The 21683-nt window shown below is 33.9% G+C and overlaps 2 protein-coding genes across 2 annotated transcripts in view; one reads left to right on the top strand and one right to left on the bottom strand.

The window, feature by feature from the left end:
• The first annotated feature begins 12029 nt into the window (after positions 1–12029).
• Positions 12030–16004, top strand: LOC110458900 (uncharacterized PE-PGRS family protein PE_PGRS54-like). The gene is made up of 3 exons (XM_021510868.1): positions 12030–12448; positions 13058–13189; positions 15487–16004. The coding sequence occupies exons 2-3, from the start codon at positions 13090–13092 to the stop codon at positions 15948–15950; spliced, it is 564 nt and encodes a 187-aa protein (XP_021366543.1). The 5' UTR covers positions 12030–12448; positions 13058–13089; the 3' UTR covers positions 15951–16004.
• A 2312-nt stretch (positions 16005–18316) lies between these two features.
• Positions 18317–21683, bottom strand: part of LOC110458835 (receptor-transporting protein 3-like) — a 32104-nt gene continuing 28737 nt past the window's right edge. Inside the window, exon 4 of the mRNA XM_021510788.1 lies at positions 18317–21370. Coding sequence (XP_021366463.1) covers positions 21206–21370 — 165 coding nt within the window. The 3' untranslated portion in view covers positions 18317–21205. The remainder of the gene's footprint in view (positions 21371–21683) is intronic.

Raw genomic sequence — 21683 nt, forward strand, 5'->3', positions numbered from 1 at the left:
GGTCGATCAGAAATCCAATATGGCCACCACGGCTGCCATTTTGGAAAACTATTTCAAACTTAAAGTAAAGATCTACTTGGCCGATTGAACTGAAACTTTGTAGGAATGATCGAATCATGGTCCTGACAAAGTGTTGTTATTTTTCGGGTCAATCAGAAATACAATTTGGCTGCCATGGCCGCTATTTTGCTACTAAGTTCTAATAGGCCGATCTCACTTAAAATTGGTCTAGGAATGATCAGCTCATGGTCCTGACAAAGTTAAGTTAACATTATACTATTTTTTACTCAAATTGGTACATATTTCAACAACAAAAATAAATACTATAGACTCAGGTGACCGTTAAGGCCCATGGGCCTCTTGTTTTAAACACACACATCAATTGAAAACTTATTTAGCGAACTTATTTAGCGAGCTTTAGAAAATGTCCGTTTCTTTCGTCATGCCAAGAGCGTAAATAACCGGTCTCGACTCTAAACCCTTGAAAACAACTCACTGAGCAATGGTGTGCCGAATCAGTAACGTCAGCTGTCAAAATTCGACAAATAACACTCTAGTACTACAGTCAGTCAGGGGGACGGGTAACATGTCTACCCATTCCGCCTCTTCTAGATAGAGCAGCTAAATAACTCTTCAACTATTGTTTCTGTGAATCGTGTTAGAATAAATTCCAGATGCAGCTATGTTTAAATAATTGTACATATCAAGGTAAAAACAGTTTCTTGTGTAACAGTTATGTCTAATTTGTAGATGTTAATGACGGACTAGAGTAGAACCAAATAGCATTAATTTGTATCTAAATGCAAGAATTTATTGCTGTCAGAGTAATTTATCTACGGCAAATAAAGCCGGAAATTGTATTCCTGATAACAAGAACAAGAAATACTCGGGATTCTATTAATAAAACAGTTTAATTACAAAAAATGAAGAACAAAAAATGTTTATTTATGTTTTCATCTTTCCTTGAAGAAAATATATTATGATTGTCAACTTCAAGTTATTTATTTTTCGAATGATACTTTCTATGAATGTCGAATGTGTGCATGTTTCAAATATTTTGGAAATCAGAACAAAATTACCGCAACGGCTGTTCCAGAGTCGATGCTGAATTAGTTATGTAGGTAAATAATGACATGATTTTTTTCTGAACGAGTGTCAGTTATGTCGAAATAAACTGAAGGAAATCCGTACTTGTGTTATGAAAATTAAAACTTAAAATATTGACAGTTTACGAAACGCGAAAAACCGAAATTCACAAGGAGATAATTGTATTGAATAAGATTTGTCCAAAATAAGATGAGATTAAGCTAAAGAAATTTTGTTTTAGATAATAGTAACAACTTATCAGATATAGACGCATTGCCGTAGGAATAAGTTTTGTATTTTTCACTTTGCAGGTAAAAGATCGATAGTGATCTAAGTTTAAATAATATTAAACAAATCTCAATTCCAGGTTATATTGAGTCTCTGAGAAAATCGAAATATTCCAATATGAAGAAACACATTAAGAACTGATACAAACGTCAATGATGTCATTAACTTAAAAATTCTCCTTACAACTCCACAATTCACGGATTCGGTGACGTTGCTGTTGTCGCACTTGACAGTACTCTACCCCAATGTTATTGTTTGCTCAGGCCTGCAACCAAAACAGTTTTTCAAAATGCATGAAAAGTTTTTCGTCTTTCGACACCAGTCACAAGGAATACTCGACGGACATAAAGCCGGTCCATTTGATCCAACTGAACGTTTCACTGAAACATAGAATGTTAAAAATTAATAGGTATCAGTAACGGCCCGTACCAAAATAATGACAGTTCATATAGACAAAAACATGTCCAAAACTTGTTTGACATTTGTATTGGTATTAAAGAAGCAACGCATTTTTGTTTTGGAAACTGACACTCTGCGTATAATGTAGTTATTTGCTAGACCAACTGCAAATTGAAAAAAAGCAATGTAATTATAAAACATTAATCACAGTTTGTGTATCGAAAAGCAAAAAAAAATGCTACAACACAACAAATATCACCAATCACAATACATGGACAAATGTAAAAAAATAACAGAAACGTAAACAACGTAGAACCTTCAGACTATATATACTTTGCTGAAGATAATTGCTGCGAAGCTTACCCATTCGTAGCTGTGGAGTAACCGGTCTTGGCATCAACAAACAACAGACAACAATGACGACGGTTATGATTCCAGTCATTGCAGTATTCAATGACTTCACTGTTGAGTAACTCATAAACTGGTGGATATTTGAACGACACACAACGCTATTTAACCTACAAAGATGTTGTCATGTCCCTCTCTTTATATATGTTTTATGTCTGGTCGATCAATCTTACCCTGTCTTTTCCTGTAAACTATTAACGACCAGGATACGCCTAAAAAACATATTCATCAAAATATTTAACTGCAGATATAAACAATTGTTTTTATGCATGTACCACACACATTTATGCATTCCTTCAAACGGTGTTAAATTAGTGTGCTTTTACATTATCACGGAAAACAAAAAAACGTGCATATTTAATCGGATCGAGTAGTGTTTTCCTGTTAAACGACAGCCAATGCAAAACTTACCTGTAAGAACATATCGATCAAAATTTGATATTTTACCACGTGACGTCACCAGTGTGAAACACCAGGATCAGTCAAGCAAGTTTTCACTACCGCAAGTTTATAAATATAGATTAGAAGAAAACAATTTTGTTTTTTTTCTCTTAAGACAAAATAGACATGTGCATGTTCATTTAACTTCTGTAATGCATTTGCAAATTCAATTATTTTGCAACATGTATCCGGTATAAACATGGTAGTGTCTTAAAAACGTTCACCTGCTCGTATGGGCTAGGCTTTTGACAGGAATGACCGAGATTCAGAATAAAGAGCCATAGTTCATAAACTGACATGTAAGTTAGAAGAATTGAGATGCTGATCAGTGCTGTTCAAATCGTCCATATAGCCGTTGCTGTCAAACATACCGTCTGCCTGTCCGTCCTAAAAACACTAATGTAAGCCCTATTTTTTTTAGATAGTACTGGGGGACATATTTCGAAATGTTACATTAACGTATCATCCCACGGTCAACAGTAACGCATTTCGAGACCTATACTTACGCACTTGCTGTAGTGTTAACTTGCTTGAATGAGCAAGGCATATCACACCTGTAACGTTACGCTGTCAAAGTGCAACTCGAAACCTGTTTAAGAAGTTCCTATGGGTGAGTGTTGAATTGATTTACGCATAGCAGGGAAACTTTGCACTCCTTAAACAATGGTAGAAGTGTTTTTTCCGGCCTATGAATAAAAAACCAATTATATGTTGATGTACTTAAATCGACTCTTAAATACCAGAAATAAAGCACTATCAGTTTAGCTTCATTGGATGGCATGTGTACAAGCTTCTATTTTATTTCTGCAATTAGTTATTTTGATGAATAGGATTTTCTAGGAAATTACTTCTCGTTGTCAGTCTACAGGGCGAGCCCTCGTACATTGTTCGGTCATATATGACACTTTTTTTTCCATAGAGGACATGTTAACAATATGTACGCACTAAATATAACGACATCGGGGCTCATTGTTGATAACAACACAGGTTCATCCATGGTTATCGAATAGTTTTTGCGGCAATTATCTTAAGTCACTTGTAAATAAATTGATAACTGTTATTTTGTTACTACGTTCTGTTCAATGCCTGGTGTGTATGTCTTTTTATCGTATTTTTACAGTCTAATGAACTCTATGTTTTATAGTTCCACTTTTGTTTAAATTCACACCTTGTCAAGAAAACAACTACGATTGGTCAGTAGTACATTATGTTTGTAGATGTTAAAGCCTATAAATATTTTTTTATGGACTTCTGCTATGTGAAAATTGGTATTCAGTGATTTACAGTAAATTGATTCATGAATACCCATAAAAAACGTCAATCATGTTTGGGTAAACTCTTTCAGCAAAAAAGTTTATACATTTTTTCATCAATGTATTTACATGCAGTTAATGATGTGTGTTAATGTCTGACATTTATTTTCTAGCGGGATCTGAAGTCGGGTCAAGACAACCTTTTAAAGTTAAACTGTTCCCTGAGTATTTTGTGCGAAAGGCGTCAAAGAGCAAAATCTATTCGTGTTTTAGAAAAAATAAATAATACGGAAACGTAGATAGTCGATTAACATTTTTTCCGGTTCAAATGACGACATCAGCAACGTCGGTCTATCTTTGGCGATTGAAGGATAATACAGATTGCGTAGGTTTTCAAAGTTATTACAACAATGACATTTATTTTAAGTTTTTAATGTGGATCTTTGCAATGTCATATTTCAATAATCTGAGAGCCTGAATATTAAGTGTTTTCAGTATTTATTCATCTAAGTGCAGTTCTGATTTTTACACAGCCGGAGAATAAAATGCAAAACTTATTCCTTCCATTAATTGTCAATCATTTATTGTGTAACCGTATTTTGTTTTTCATTTTTTTTCTTATTTTGGCTCGTAATTTGTTTGTAGAACTCCAATATTTGAACTGTTGAAAAAACGTTTATGCCAGTACATGTAATTTTAACATACTTCTGTTCGGGAAATATTTCGCCCTGAAAAAATTATTGAAAGCGTCATCTCTAATAGTGTACAGGAGGGATCTTTCTCAATAAGTACATGTATTGGTGTACTGTAGTGGTGTATATAAAGTTTTACGACTGATAGGAGAATAAAGATGACCGACTTGCGGCCATCCTGAACTACATAAACTGTAACGATTACAGTGTTGACTTTTTAAAACAAATCGTGTGTCCTTTACGCCTTGACCATTTTGCTTTGCCCAAAATGTATGGACAAGGGCACTGATATTTGTAACTTCCAAACGGAAAGATACTACAGTGCCATACCATGATTCATTCAAAACCTTTAATAGAAACTTTGGAAAAATGAAACGAATCGGCAATACACATGTGCAGATTTAGACAAACGCATAACAAATATTGAATGCAACAACAATGCAAAGATCGTCTAATAAAGTTTCTGTGTCATTTTTGTATGATTATTATGTCAACAAATATGTCATGTTGACAGAAATTCGTGTTTTTAACATTTAAAACTTGAGTTTTGTATTTTCCCTCGTCTGAACGTCTATTTATTAGTGTTGTTTTGCCAGAAATTAATGCACAAGGGAATTTTAAAGTGAGGGATGAAGGCCGCAGGAGCAACCAGACAAACTACACATTTGACATGGTAATATATTCTATAACAGCCGACATGAGTAAAATATAAATTATCAAGTACAGTTGTGGGATCGCACAACGTCACACGATGTGCGGTGTGCGCACGATGTGTGCACGGTGTGTGAACGATGTATGCACGAAGTGCGAACGATAAAAAATTGGACGATCATTGCTTGCGCACCTCTTTTCGGATGATGGACAAACGTTGTGCGATACCAATCGTGGTTGGTGTAAATTGAGGAATGCCTTAACAATATATACGGTTTCGTCCATGTTTTTAACACATAAACATACACATCACATCTATCAGCTTATCTTTCTGTCTATACTTTCTTAAACTTAGAAATGTTGTTTTCGGTGTTTTTTAAACAACCCAAATCGACATATGTAAAATCACAACACAGTCTCGGCGATACAGGTAAACATAGCTACTTTGTACCTGTTCCTGGACCGAAGTTATCCCCGCCCGGGGCACTTACGTAACTCGTCAAGGTGTGAAAACCAGGTGAAGGTGAGCCATAGACCAAACCGAATGCAAATAACAAATACTATGTTATGTTTTCATAACGGTCATACGGTATCACACATCAGCTCTATGTGTCAGGCACAGACCAGGTAAAAATACGGTCACTCATCAAATTGTTATTTATCTGTTCTGTTATCTAGAAGGGAAACCCATTCTTGACAGTCTAACGGTCACTGTAACACTGTGTAACACGCATTGTAAAATTGTACATAATCTTAATTATTGTGATGAGAAATTACAGTCATACATACAGTGTACATATTTGCATACGAGCCTTCCGTATTTTTTTCTTTCCGTAATATTGATCAACAAATTGTACCAAATCGCACAGTTCTGCGGGAAAAGCGCACAACGGGGCGAACGATTGTTTAATCGCACAGCTGTGCGCACCATGTGTGGACGATGTGCGGACGGTGTGTTAACGATGTATGCACGGTATTTTTGGTACGTTATGCGGTCACCCAACTGTAGTTGCCAGAAGCCAATGTTGACCGGAAAAATGCACACGACGTTGAAACTGGGGTAAATTTATGGATTCTCTGGCGTTCATGACATTTTAGCTCACCTGGCCTCGTCCGTCGTCCGGCGTCAATATTTCACTTTAAAAACTTCTTCTTAATAATCAAAATGCCTAGGGTGATGTTATTTGGCCAGAAGAAAACTAGGATGAAGGGCTACCAAGTTTGTTCAAATAAATGATTTTGATATATATTTAAGGTCACAGGGGTCAAATATGTTTGAAACTTTTAAATGACTTCTGAATAACAAAAAGTGGCAGGATGATGATATCTGGTCCATAGCAAGATGGGATGAAGGGCTACCAAGTTGTTTAAATGAATGACCTTGACATTCATTGAAGGTCACAGGGATCAAATATGTTCAAAATCTGTAAACGACTTCTCCTAAATAACCAAAGGGCCAAGGGTGTTGATATTTTGCCAGTAGCATGCTAGGATAAAGGGCTACCAAGCTTGCTCAAATAAATGACCTTCACCAATTTTCAAAGTCACAGGGGTCAAATATGTTAAAATCTTTGAACAGCTTCGTCTGAAAAATCAAAATGCCCAGGGTGATGATATTTGGCCAGTAGCATGCACGGATGGAGGGCTACCAAGTTTGTTAAAATAAATGACCTTCACCCATATTCAAAGTCAAAGGGGTCAAATATGTTGAAAACTTTATTGTCTAGTAGCATGCTGAGATGACCGGCTACCAAGTTTGTTCAAATAAATGACCTTCGCCCTTAATCAAAGTCACAGGGGCCAAAAATGTTAAAAACTTTAAACTACTTTTTCTGAATAACCAAATTGCCCAGGGGAAGACATTTGTCCAGTGGCATGCTGAGATAAAAGGCTACTAAGTTTGTTCGAATGAATGACATTCACCCATATTCAAGGTCACAGGGGTCAACTATGCTAAAAGCTTTTTCTGAATAACCAAAATGCACAGGGTGATGATTTTTGGCCAGTAGTATGCTGGGATGAAGGGCCACCAAGTTTGTTCCAATGAATGACTTTCACTTATATTCAAGGTCATACAGGTCAAATATGTTAAAAACTTTAAACAACTTTTTCTGAATAACCAAAATGCCCAGGATGTTGATATTTAGTCAGTAGCAGACTAGGATGGAGGGCTACCAAGTTTGTGTAAATAAATTACCTTGAATGTGTTCAAGGTCACGGGGATCAAATATGTTTAAATCTTTAAACAACTTCTTCTGAATAACCATAAGGCCTAGAATGTTGATATCTGGTCAATATTATGCTGGGATCAAGGGCTAACAAGTTTGTTAAAGAGAATGACCCTGCTTTATATCTAAGGTCACAGGGTTCAAATTTGTTTAAAATCTTTAAACAACTTCTTCTGAATAACCATGAGTCCCAGAATGAGCTTTTTCATGTGAATGACCTTGACCCACTTCGCCTCGCCCGATACAAGTTTCTTTTAGACCCAATATTTTTCCGTATTAGGTCACTAACAAACTGTGTAGCGAATTTATCCCGTCGAAGGCAAAATAATACAAAATTCAACATTTATTCCAACAATAACAATTTTAACATATAAAATTTAATACATAATTTGTTAACAACAACAAAAATTTAACAAAGATAATTCGGTATTTCACAAATGTCCTGATCACCATATTTGGCTATTTACCGGTACTTTAATATCACATATTTTGTAAACTTCATAGTCAATTTGACCTACTGCTCCATATAGGCCTGCTAAAGGTAACATTTCATCGGCTGTCGTCTGCACAAACCGCTTGGTCGCCATCTTGTTACAAGTTGACTCTTATGGGCAAAGAACGATAACTCTTTCGTACTCACTTAATGTGAGATTCTACTGACCTTATATGAAAATATACTGGATATCATGTGACGTCGTTTTAACCAATAGGACAACAGGATTTTTGTCTGAGGCGGGATAAGTATAAATATTTAAATGACCTAATTTTAATTTAAAAAAAAGATAGAGTGGTGATATTTTGCATGTTGCATCCTGAGATAAAGGCCAATAAGATATGTTCAACATAATGACCTTGTTTGACTTTCAAGGTCAAAGGGGTAAATTCTTTTAAAATCTTTCAACAGGTTCTTTTGAATGCCTTTTTATCATAAATACTGATATTTTGCCTGTAGCTTTGTTTTAGATCACTTTTTAGGTTACGAGTGTGATATTTATACCAGGTGAACGATGCAGGTCCATTGGGCCTCATGTATATTTTCTTATAAAAATGTTAAATTATGCATGGTGCATCATGATTGGACTGGTAATAATTCTGTTTTAGTTTTTCTGTTGGCTTGCTTATAAAGATTGCTACAGTCGCCAAATGGAATTTATAACCAACTACAAAAGCGATATGCCAAATCTCCTTATGTATCATAAACATTATTGCATTTTTTAAGACTTTAATTCTACAAGAAGAAAATCCTCTAAAAATAAATTTAGTTATGTAAACCGTTTAGCTGACATCAACGCAAACGACCCATTCCATCACAACACTACGCTTCTAGTACAATAATGTTGCTACTTTTTCTTCTTCCGCGTCTAGTGTTATAGCTTTTATTTTTAGATAATTTACATACATATGAAGCTTACTGCTCTCGTTCGATGCATCTTATAGGATGCCATTTCTTTGTTTTTAACTGTTCTTCTGAAAACTTTTTTCACATTCCACGGCCTTATTTTATATTTTGAGAACAGTTTGTTCACTTGCTTACATGACCTGATGTATAAATACAAAATGTAAGTACGTCCAAAAGGGTCCATTTATATTAAAATTCTGCTGATCAGAACGAGAATAACCTGTGGATAAAGCTGTCAGTCAAGTTTTATATTCAAGTCACAAGGATTCTTTTCCTTCCACTCTTCCTAACTAGTCTTTTGTTTCCTGGTACTTAACTTGGCAAAACATCGTATTTTGGCTTTGGCGATGAGCATTCGCCCAATGGAAGAAGGTTATAGGTTCATTCCCATGACTGAGAAAACAAATCAAAGTCTACTTACTTCTCACTACTAGAGGTCAATCTTTTAATGTGATGCAGTAAGGATTTATCAGCACTGTGGCAATATAATATGACTGCTTAATTGCAGTCAAATATGCATAACATGAGGAAAAGTAGCTTTGTTCTAGATGCCAAAGGTATATTTGCCCTTGGTGCATAACATGAAGATCTGATGCCAACACGGGAGTGCTACCTCATTCAGATACCATGCAAAAGACACCCAGCACAGTAGTAGTCGTCCGGACTATTACATATCAGTCTGGTCTTATTCAATGATTAGGTTGATTCTTTTGTTTGTGTTTTACGTCATATTAACAGCTATGGTCATTTAAGGATGTACCGCGTTTTGGTGATGGTTGAAAACTGGGTTGGCCGGAGAAAAACCACCGACCTGTGGCAATTACCTGGCGACTACCCAAGGTAATTCTCGAACCCACGACCCATTAGTGGAAGGCTAGTGATTCAAGGAGAGAGCAGGTAAATATGATGAACGTCAAATAAAATGTCGACAGGGTAAATTATTTCCGCTTTCCGGGTGCAGTAAACTTGTAACACCAAACAAACACGTCTTTGACGCCACTTTCCTTTAAAAACAAAACAAACAAAAAAACAATGTTTCAGAGATATGCAATGAAAAGTGTTTAGATATTCTATTTTTTTTTATTTATCCATAGTCGTAACAAGTCAAAGTATAATTATACAAACGGTACTGACGGATTAAAATGGAGGACATTTGACACTAAATACCATGATTTACGATGAACATTTCTAGGAATTGATAGATTCGTCCTCGACGTACTGTGCTATAGTTATATCCAAAATGAAAGTTAAGGGGAGGCTACTGTTATGTATTTGATATCGGATAGTTGGTCCAGATGTAAGGCTTTGCCATTTGTGTAATGTCACGTGATGTAATAAAATCTCGTTCTCGGTGTAATGCCAACATGTGTTGTTGAGGTTCTGTGGCGCTGCCTAACAAGCCTAATATGTAACAGTAATTGTTGTTCTAGGGGCAGAATGAGCAGTGAGGAAAGAGTGATGTGTAATGTCAGTGCTGTTTCTTAACACACGTTACACAAATGACTGGACAGGTACATGTTGTATAATAGGAGAAGGAGAATATTTAACTATTCATTATGACTTTGCAAAGCCTGTAGACATAAAACAAATCCTAATTAAGGGACTTTCTACAGATACACAACACTTTCACAACCCTGCTACATGTATGTATCAAATATTAAAAACATAACTTACATTGTAATAGCGTTCTTGAAAGGAAGAGTTTTCAGTAGGTTGATTTAAATGATAACCTATATGTACAAATATTATACATTAAAGTTTTTTCTCACTTTCTCTTATGTCAAATACAAAATCTTTATCTGTTGAAATTGAACTAACACGATGATAAATATATCATTTTTTTTTAAATAGCTGACATAAGGTGTTATGTACCACACGGAAACTTCCTAGCAAATCTAAATTATGAACTATGAGATCCTTTTACCCAAGCCGATCACAAACAGCATGTCCCGGAGATGTGTTTTTGTCTCTTTGTTGACAACCGAAAAGCTACCTTTCTGTCAGCGGTTTAAATAACAGCATACATATATTTAGTCTAACGAGAGATGAATAGCACTTAATAAGTACACACAGTTTGATATAAACTCATACGCAGATATACAGCACTTTAAAACACTGTATGGAATTCTAAGGTTTTGATTTCAGTGATGAAGCACTATATCAAGTCGATATCAATTTGCGCTATCACAAGGAGGCAAATACACTAGTATACTGCACGAAGCATACTTACACATATAAATCCATACATTACACACATGGAGCGACGTCCTTAAATGGCATTTGGGTTAATAGGACGTTAAAGAAAATAACTCTAAACACAAGTTATATGAAAGACAATCAGTCTGGCTGTCTAGACTGTTCCGTATTGAATAAAAAATGTGTAACAATCAACCTTTTGTCTTTTGACTATAACATATATGAAAGTCACGCATAAATAAACAGAAAACTGTATGTTTAAGCTTTTTTAAAAATGTATTTAAAATATCAAAATTGTTTGATCATATAGTTTCCTTGCTCTTCAGTGGATTGAACCATGTTCAATATTATTCGTACGAAAACAGGAAATAATTCCTATTGTGACTTCATACAATATAATGACGACGTAACATGTTCAAATTGCACTTTATTTTGACGTCATAATGGAAGTAATAGAAATCAATGCAACAAGGAGGAAAGGTTTTAGTGCAAGAATGACATCGAAAATTTTGAATTGTTTAATGTTCCCTTAAACTCTTGAGCAAATTAAAAGCAAATCGGTCAAGATGAGTATTCGTTCTTCTTCTTAAATATATTCAATACGTCAATCTGTAGTTTGGGCTTTGACAATAGCTGTATTTTTCTTTCTTTCTATCTGGGATTTATGTTGACCTTATCTCATTGATTTTGATGTATAATTTAGAATGACAACGGTTTTAACAATGTTTGCATTTTAACCGGGAAATCATTTTCAATGCGACGTGTTTTTGTGACAAAAATAACTATTTCTTAAAATAGATTCGTTTAGTCACTTTAAACGAGTTCACACCCATGATCCTAACTTCCATTTATCACTGAGTAATATCAAACAGATTTTGCATGTAAAGTAATGGACATTACATAGGTTTACGTAGTAGTGTAAAAACGATCTAGCCTCAAAACATCCATGTTGTGTCTGTGATGTGTCGTCTGTAGTTTCAAATGTCCGTGTCATCATTTAATGGCCATGTACATTTGTAACTGTCATTATCACTATAAAACAAACATCAAATTTGTTCGTCGGAAATTACAAAGGAAACTAGCAGGAAACACCAGGTGAAAATTGTGTATTCGCTTTGATCAAGATTTATTAAGACTGGTCAGGTTAACAGGAATACAAACGACTGATGTTTTTGTAATTTTAAATTTCTGCAAGTGATGAGATAAGCTTAAACCGCTAACCCATCGATTTATACTTTTCGATGTAAGGCGAAACTTTAAAGGTGAAGCTAAGGTAAATATTTCGATACTCTTCTCGGGCTTATCGCCTCACCTATCTCTCCTTTAGTATGGCAAATATTGTAACACCAGTCGATATAAGGGGATTGATATAGCAGGTATTGCTGTTTGCCTCATTACAGGGAAAACGTAAGTATGACCATACTTTATTACTCATATTTTTTAAGCTGTTTCGATAAATAATGCATCATTTAATATATATGTTAAAGTAAAAAGTTATGTTAAAGTCCTTGGGTTCAAAATTATCGCTCACAGACAATACTTGTACGAAAAATCATTTGAACATTTTACTTAAATTCTCTGATTGCAGCTTAATACAAATTATTCTCAATATCTTTCCGATGTTTTCAATGTCATTGCAGGTCATTAATATTCCTGGCCAGAGCGTTTTAATAAATAATGTATCTTTGTTTCAACCAATCATATTCGTCAAAATCTTAAATGAACAAGTTTGGTTCATATAGTTTAAACCAAAAAAAAACCATAGACATCCATTGACGATAACACAATGAGCTTTTGTATAAGACGTTTATTTCCTCGTTCTATCTCGTTTAATCACCTCCACAATATGATAATAAACAAGAACATGCCATGACTCTTGTCTAGTATAACAGATAGTAGCGCGGCAACTTCATGCTAAACTATTTTCTTACAGGATGTAACTTGCGGTGAAGCGTCTATTTGTATTTGAATTAATACAAAATGTTTGTTTTTACTTATTTTAAAAGTGTATTTTAGACATACCTTGACTCGGGGAGGTCATTGGAGAAATGAATTCAACTAAACGCCTGATACCATTGGCATGTTATCTACTGTTCCTTTTAACAAACGCAGTGGACGCCGAAAACGATAATGCAATTGGCTTCACAGGTAAAACTTTTTTTAAATTCTTTTGTTGTTTTTGTTTTTGTTTTGCTTGTTGGGTAATCTCTTTATCCATGTAGTTTTCTCTATCTCTCAGTGTTTCTATGTAGGTGATGGAGGAAGTTTCTACACGAGTATTTCGATTAAAAAAATCATTGCATTTTCAGTCATTATTCGAATCAAATTCTTATAATTTGCATATTGGCACGCGGTTGATTTTATCATTAGTATATGTTAACCTCAAGCAATGAACTTTATCTAACCTGGAAAAAAAATGCCTGAACGATCATTTCATATTTATGTTATATATCGCTTTTATTTATTTATTTACATTTTTATCACTATTTGATATCATTTAAAATCATTTTTACATGTTTCGTCAAATTATCTTTTCAAACCAGTTATCTCAGAATTTCGCCACGACAAAATACATTTTATAATAACTAATAATCAGCCTTAATTATTCAGCACCATTTGAGTCGTTGCCAAAAATATATTTTAATAACCCTTAACATTTATCAGAGTATAAAATAACAACATAATACCGTATGATAAGTGTATCTAGGAATATCATGTGATACATGAATATATATATATATTCTAATTTATCTATTAAGATTCATATAAAATTATGGTAAAACGTAAAGAAAAGTTAACGAAAGAAATATACTGCATCGTCAAAAGGTTAGGACATTATCCAAACTCGACACAAAAAGATGGAACAACAGGAAACCACGAGAAAAAATGAACAACCGCAATATATCCCGGAGGCGAAACCTAGTGCTCAGATAAACGATGTGGCGATGTTTTCTCTCTGTTGCGTGTCATTTGTGGTCAGGTTTGTATTTGTACGTGTATGCGGTGCTTACCAGACAGGTGAGACGTGTTATTACACGTCCTGACCTATTTTCTACACAACTAAAAGCTGCCATATTTATAGAAATCGTGTAACTATAAATGACTAAATCATGAAGATGTTAAAACTTTTTTTAGAGTTTTATTTTTGCAAATAATTAATGTAAGTAAAACATGAACAAGTTTTTCATATTCATTTTAAACTTAAACTTGATCATGAAATATATCTTACGGTCTGAAGGGCAAATGATGAAGTTACATTGTAAGACATATATAGACTAATTGTATTAACCTTCCTAAAAGTTAATCTTGTTACTGTAAGAATACTTTGATATAAATTGTTTTTCCTCCAGTATCTGATCACTAAGTGTTTTAAATCTATTTGAATACAATATATGTATGCAATTGTTTGATTAAAGGATTTTGTCCTGTCGACTTATCTTGACATTCTGCCGGCATCACGAGTGATATTCAAAAATAATTATATAAAACCGGAACCGTTTTAGACCAAATAGGCCAGGCAGTCCATTGAAAACGATTTCTATTAAACTTTTAATCTATATCTAGTTGAACTATGCATGTAAAGTGATAAAGTACATAACAAAACAAAATCGTAACATGAAACCGAAGAGAATGCCAACGTGTAAACAAAACCGTTATTCGTACTCAAAACCGAAAACACTAGGGAATAGTTTGGTGAGAGAGAATATTTACATTAAAACCTTTGCAACCATATGTTCCAGGAGGGTAAGCGCCTTCTGTTCAATTACCAATAACAACTAACGTTATGTAAATCTAGGTCAAATGTAATAATGACAAACCATCAAAACAAGCCCGGGGGTCGGGGTGTGAAAATAAATGTACCCCTCTTTCACAGATCGAAACACAATATTTCACAATGAGTTGCAAAAAGTGGTATAAAAGTTGCGGAAGTTTGAAATTCAATGCATTACATTTTTAAGCATTTATTATCCATATCACACTGACAAATTTTAAAAAGGACGCATACACAGATTATATGTAATGGATTCCAATGAATAACAGCTATCATATTCTTAAGAAAAGTAGAGTATTTAACCTTAACCTCAGCAAGAGATGATTTTTTAATGTATTCTACCAAACCACTGAAATGCGTATTATATTAAAAAGGAAAAGTTTAAATACTATATTAAATTCATTTTCAAAACCTGAAAATGTAAAGTCTAGCTCTTTTGATAAATAAGTGGGAGTTGAAATACATCCGAATGTCATAATTGTATGGGTTCGAGACCTTGGGGTTATCACGTTGGAGTTCTATGACGTCACAATCAAGGCCAATGCCTTAACCGCTTTCTGATTGGATATTATTTTCACTGTATGTGCAGGGACAAAATATATTGATGAATAATTCCGATTACACAGATATTACTTGTGAAATAAATGATACAATATTTCTTTTGTATATAAAGTTGGTGGACCAGCAACGGAAGGAGACGGATCCAGTTCGAGGGCAGGAGGTTTTGGAGGATTTGGAACGGACGCCTTATGTGCTCTTTGTATACGAATCGGAAATTACCAGTGTTATTTGAGATATTGTTCCAGCGGTCGCGGAGGGACAGGTGGGATGGGAAACAGAGGTGGAAGTTACGAAGGAGGAGGAGGAGGAGGTGGAGGAGGAGGAGGAAGAGATATTTTTCCCCCGGTACCATGGAATCCGACATGTGCTATGTGTATGACCGCCGCCTGCAGAAGACTGTGGTGTGCAAGTGGTCGTGCAGGCACGGGCAATGTTTTTTATCCGGGGGGTAATAATTTTATCGGAAACGGTTATGGAACCAGAGGTGGTTTTGCGCCGAGTGCATACTACCCTAATAATTACGGTGTTTCGTCTGGATATATGAACAGAGTAATTGTGTCAAAATACAAGAAGTAGCACACATATGGTAAGATTTATTAAATGGGAAATAAAACAGAAATTACAAAGTAACTGACATATTTCTCTATTATTGTTTAAAGGATCTTAAATCGACGTTTGTCTGACGTTCTTGGGTAGTTGTTGATGTACAATGTAGCATCAGATTCTTTCTAACAGTATTGTTTCTTCAATATTCAAAGCAATGTAACATGAATATAACAACGTCAGTTGGATTAGGAGGCAATTATAAAAGCATGGATGAACAAGATAGGAATATATGTCACAGTTCTGACCATTTTGTAACGTGGTATGGAAGAATTGTATACGTCACCAACAGTGCACAAGACAAAAAACGATAGTTGACACAATTATATTAAAATGACACTAAGAAGACACAAGACCAAAAGTATTGACTTTCCTAATAAACAAAAGCATCCAAACAACCCCTGGTGCTCCTAATGTAACATGTTTTTAAAACAATTACAAAAAGCATAGAATGGAGAATGTTATGTAGCCTGGTTTGATATACAATAGTTATCCAAAGGACTAAGGTTTGGTAAGGGTCGAAAGCGAATACGATTAAGACTCCTTGTCCAATTGCCTTGAGTTTTTTCTTGTATATAGTAGCATCCCCTTAACTTCGTTTAGATGTAACTGTAGCAAAGTTGCTCCATGTGTATTGTGTAGGCGAGCAAATGTGTATGTATGCCGGAGGCAGGGTATGTTGTTGTATTTTCTCTATAGTGCTACCTCACTGAAATACCATGACGAAGGCACCCAGCACCAATCTGGTTAAAACCAGATCTTTGATTCCACTCCCACTACTCGTGGTTTTAATCAGATTGACCCAGCACAGCCTTCCGCCCGTTCACATTATACTGACAACAATTTAACCGGTTGATTGCATTACCCTAGATGCTGAATGTCAAGAAGGAAATAACATCTTCCACTTTTAACGACCTGGGTATGTCACGGCCTATAGACAGAACCCGTAACCTACCTCACTTGGGCGAACTTTCAGCGTTAAAGTCAAAATCGATGTATTGTCAAGAACGGCACTAGGAAAAATACGGTAATTAAAGGTAGAGGGAAATGCAAAGTACCTCTATGTTGCGGTAGATGCAGCAGATTTGTTCTGGTTCCCCAAGTAAAGGGTTCAATCGCGAGGATGTACCAATTTAAAAAATGGTTTGTTGCTTATTTCAGTAGTAAAATTTAAAATAAATGAAAATGTCATTTAACGATATTGATATAAATCGTTTAACCAAGGTAAGTAAAATAGTTAGAGTTATCTTCCATTCAACGATTTAGACTTTATCAATACTTAACTGAAAAGAATAAACACTTTATCGACATAAGATAAGTAAATAGTATTATGCATTCGAGCCGAACCAATTCATCAACACTATCGTTATCTTTCTCCGTTTGATGATCATACTCTCGAACTCTCCTTATATGCCATATTTCTAGCCCTAGTGCTGTAAAGATGACATCATCGCTCTTATATACCTAGCTTACCTTTGAAAATAATTTCTTTTGACGATATTGATATAAATCGTCTTAACTGAGGCGGGTCAAATATAATGAGTTATCTTCCCTACGACGATTTATACGTGATCAGTACTGAGGTAAAGGGAAATAACTCTATATACGTTATTTATTCAAACTTAAGGACACAAATACATGTATCTATCTCGCACTTGAACACATTAAATCAAATGGTTTACCGAAGTCAATTATTAACTCTGATTCCTTATCTGTTTTTTTGGAAATTTCAATTAGCAAAATATTAATACTATTACAGAGTAATACCTCTTCTGGTCAAATTGCATTATGCTTGGTTTCCAGACATGTAGGAATACCAGGTAATGAAAAGGCATATCGCGCCGCTAAAGCGGCTTTATTGCTACCACTTTGAATTAAATTGAAGCCATTAAAAACACCTTTATACTTCAGAATATCTCAAATTACAGTGTCAAAATCTTCTATTGAAATTTTAATCAATAAGTATAGCATTAGTCAATCTGTTATTAAAAAGCATGAAAATCAAATGACCAAACCCACTACATGTATTGTATGAAATATATTGTGAAGCGAGTGTTTATCTGGGTACTTTTTTTGTTTACTGATAGAAGGTATTGATACACTGATAACTTTGTTATTACTGTTTCAGTCATAAATCCTTCGAAATGGAGTACGCATAAAAATACAATAACATACTATAAAAATAGATAACATTTTGGAATATTTATTTGGCATATTAATTATCTACTTTGATTTATTTATTCTTTTGTTGTGGAGGTATAACAAATATATAAGGATAAGAGAAAGCAATTTGTATGTGCTTTACAAGAAAAGAAAAAAAAACCAATCAAACACATGACTTTAAATGCTTGAGAGGTTTTTATTTGAAATTCAAATAGACAATATAAAAACTTCATATTGCAAACATGCAAACAGGAAACATTAAATTATTTGACAGTTTTAAAGATTCACATTCACATATACATACTCAAAGGATGCCGTGCGCTCTAATTTTAATTTAATCATCATTAGCACTTTAACATTAGAAAATAAACACAGCTAGGTTCAGTATTTATGGCATTGATAATCTTGTCGAGGAAATCATTTTTCTTTACTGTCAATGTTTGTCCTCTGTTATAAAACATCAATTTTTTGCATGAAACTTTTATGTCTGATCGATGTTTTACGTAAAGTTATGAAACAATAGGTACCACGCGAACCTTTAGTTTGCATCGCTCAAACGAAAAATATAGAGCAGTACCGAACAGCGTCCACCAATGAAAATACCTCTGCATGTTCAGATTTGTTGTTTTATTAATTCAACTTCGTAAATTATATTTTGTGAAAGAGGTATTTATGTATAATTTCATAAACAAATAGAAATTATTGTTATTAATGTGTTATATATACTTTTTTCAAATCTATTTTTTAAATAAAATATATTCTTGCCATACTGCAACTTTCACATAATAAATATTTATTGGAAGGTAAATTATTCAAATTATAACACAAAACATGTAAACATTCCAGCGGAACGGATACGTCGAAAAGACTTCATCCAGTATAAAATTTATATTTTGATTAAGATTAATGTATTTTTGAAGCTAACAAGTTATAAATAAAATTTCAAACACTCACGTCAAACAAAACAATTCGATACGAGCTAACACGGAACGATGGCCTAATGCCGTAGCCAACACGCCAAACAGAAACAAACATATCTTAAGATGAACATGTATATATTATGAATGTTTTAAACCAATAGTAACACGGGGTCTTGTTATTTGTTAGTTTACCACATAGGTTTCAAAAACTTCATTTCTCAACGATTTTTAGTAATTTTTTAAAAGCGAAATTATTTTTATTTTAACCCAAAGTTCAAATATTTTTCTCTTTGATGCATCAATTCCAAAATATCAAATTAAAATGTTTAATTGAGGAAAAAAAACAAGTGAAAATATTACAGAACCATTTTGATACAAGACCCTGTGTTCCATTAAAATACAATCTATGAGCAGTCTTATTTAATAAGACCAATACAAATAGTACAACATAGAGCGACACTAGAGGAATTACACACATGTATTTTATAATAAAATATAATACAACAATATATATACAAATAAGGCACATTATGTATCAACCAAAATTATATCTATTTGGCGGAAAAATCGTCACATGACATCCAGGAACATTTCAAATAAAACTCTGATATGTAAAAGTTGAAAATGCAGTGTCACAAATTTGTAGTTACATGTATGTGAAAAAATAAAAATTCCATTCTCAAGATATTTTTTGTCAAAATTTTCGTATCATAATTTGCTATTATCTACGCAGTCTTTATCTGTTGTTTTGTCTTCATATAAAAAAGGAACCATTTGTAGATGTATTGTAATAATGAATAAGTATTAGACAATCATAAAATAACCTATACACTTTAGAGTTGAAATTACAAACACTACGACTGTCGGTTCCTCGTAGTTTTGTAAATATGTACTATATTGTACGGTTTGATCATTGAACATGGGACTCATTAAAAAATACTGTTTTAAACACTTTAAGATTGCACAATTGCTAATAATATTGGGTATATAATTTGTACAGTTTGCTATCTTATGGCGTTATATAGGTAACTGTAACTGTAATACTACAAGGGGGTTGTTGATATTTTAACACATTTGTATTCATTTATTTCGTATATTTACCCGCATATTCAGGGTTTGTTCAAAATCAAACAAATGGGAAATATGCAAAGAATATAAAATGAAATCTTCAGCTTATGAGACAATTGCTAAATATGTATTCATTTGTTGATTTATATACTCATGGTGGCAGTCAAAATATGTTGATATGATGTCGGAGCCAACATTATGATTTACAGTTATATTGTTAGCACATTATTATGAAATCAGTTGTGGTACTTGTTCGGAAAGATATGGAATATAGACATGCAGCAGAAAGCACATGTTAACAGTTTGACAAAAACACGTGCACATCAATATATGCTTAATACAATATGTTATAAAATATTCGTGTCTATTATGGAGTTACAGGCAAATCAAAGATAACATTGCATCTTAACGTTATAATATTTACATTAAATATAAATGTATGCTATAATAAAAGAACAGATTTATACTCAGACAAATGCTGGCAAAACTATATAAAATATAAGACTGTACATTATGCACAATATTTGTTTTATGCAAATGCAGCCTCTTCTTTTCGTGAGCTTGGATCATCAGATAGAGACAATGCTCCCACATCTGGACCATAGCAAAATGTTTCATTAAATGTTATGCAGATCTAGAAGAAATACTCAAAGAAACATAATGATGATGCAAGCATGTTCAACGCCATCATCTGCATACTGAACACAAGTTTATATAATTCTAAACTAAACATATGAACATAACTGTTCAACAATCTTTAATGTGAATGTAAAATTCAAAACAATTGATAAAATCATATATTATATGTACAAAATATTTAAAAATAAAAAATAATAATGAGCACACTGTTGCTACTTAAACAGCAAATGTTTCACATAACAGTTTTATATCATTGCATTAAGAACAAATGTTTGATGATCAAATAATGTCTCAGTAATAAATTCTAGATTCATTGTATCGTCAGTTCATTTCTATTCACGTTTAACGTTCAATGCCTGGTCCTCATCAGCGTAAAAGTAAATCCAAGTTACTGCCCTTTATATGTATGATAAACACACATTACAGATGGTGTTTACTTCAGGAAAAAGACCATTCCTCCCGACATAGACCCTCCTTGCAGGCTTGGCATAGTTCTGCGTTGTGTTGGTTTCTTGGCTTGCCTGCTCTTCTGTCTATCCGCAGTGGTGGACGTATAAAGCCATAGTATATCTGTCCAACTCGGTTGTACACATTTCCGAGAACCTAAATAGGAATTAACGAAAGACACTTTTGAAAAATTCATATAACATTAGCATAAACATCGTCTCAAAGACTTCACAGAATCATCGTTACCATGACCCATCAATGGTTTATTTTGTTTCAAGCGTCCTGACCGAATCGGTACTTTAAATGATTAATGTGATGTGTGACAATACATATCGCAAAGAATAAATCATTGCTAATACTGAGGTTTATCTGCTTTTTTAATTATTGACGTTTAATGTATCTTTTAAAAGGACTTTTTTAATATATACTGATTATTGGTCATTGACACACAAAATGTATCGATAGCTAC

This window comes from Mizuhopecten yessoensis, unplaced genomic scaffold (assembly GCF_002113885.1).
Source record: "Mizuhopecten yessoensis strain PY_sf001 unplaced genomic scaffold, ASM211388v2 scaffold9847, whole genome shotgun sequence".
Classification (NCBI taxonomy): domain Eukaryota; kingdom Metazoa; phylum Mollusca; class Bivalvia; order Pectinida; family Pectinidae; genus Mizuhopecten; species Mizuhopecten yessoensis.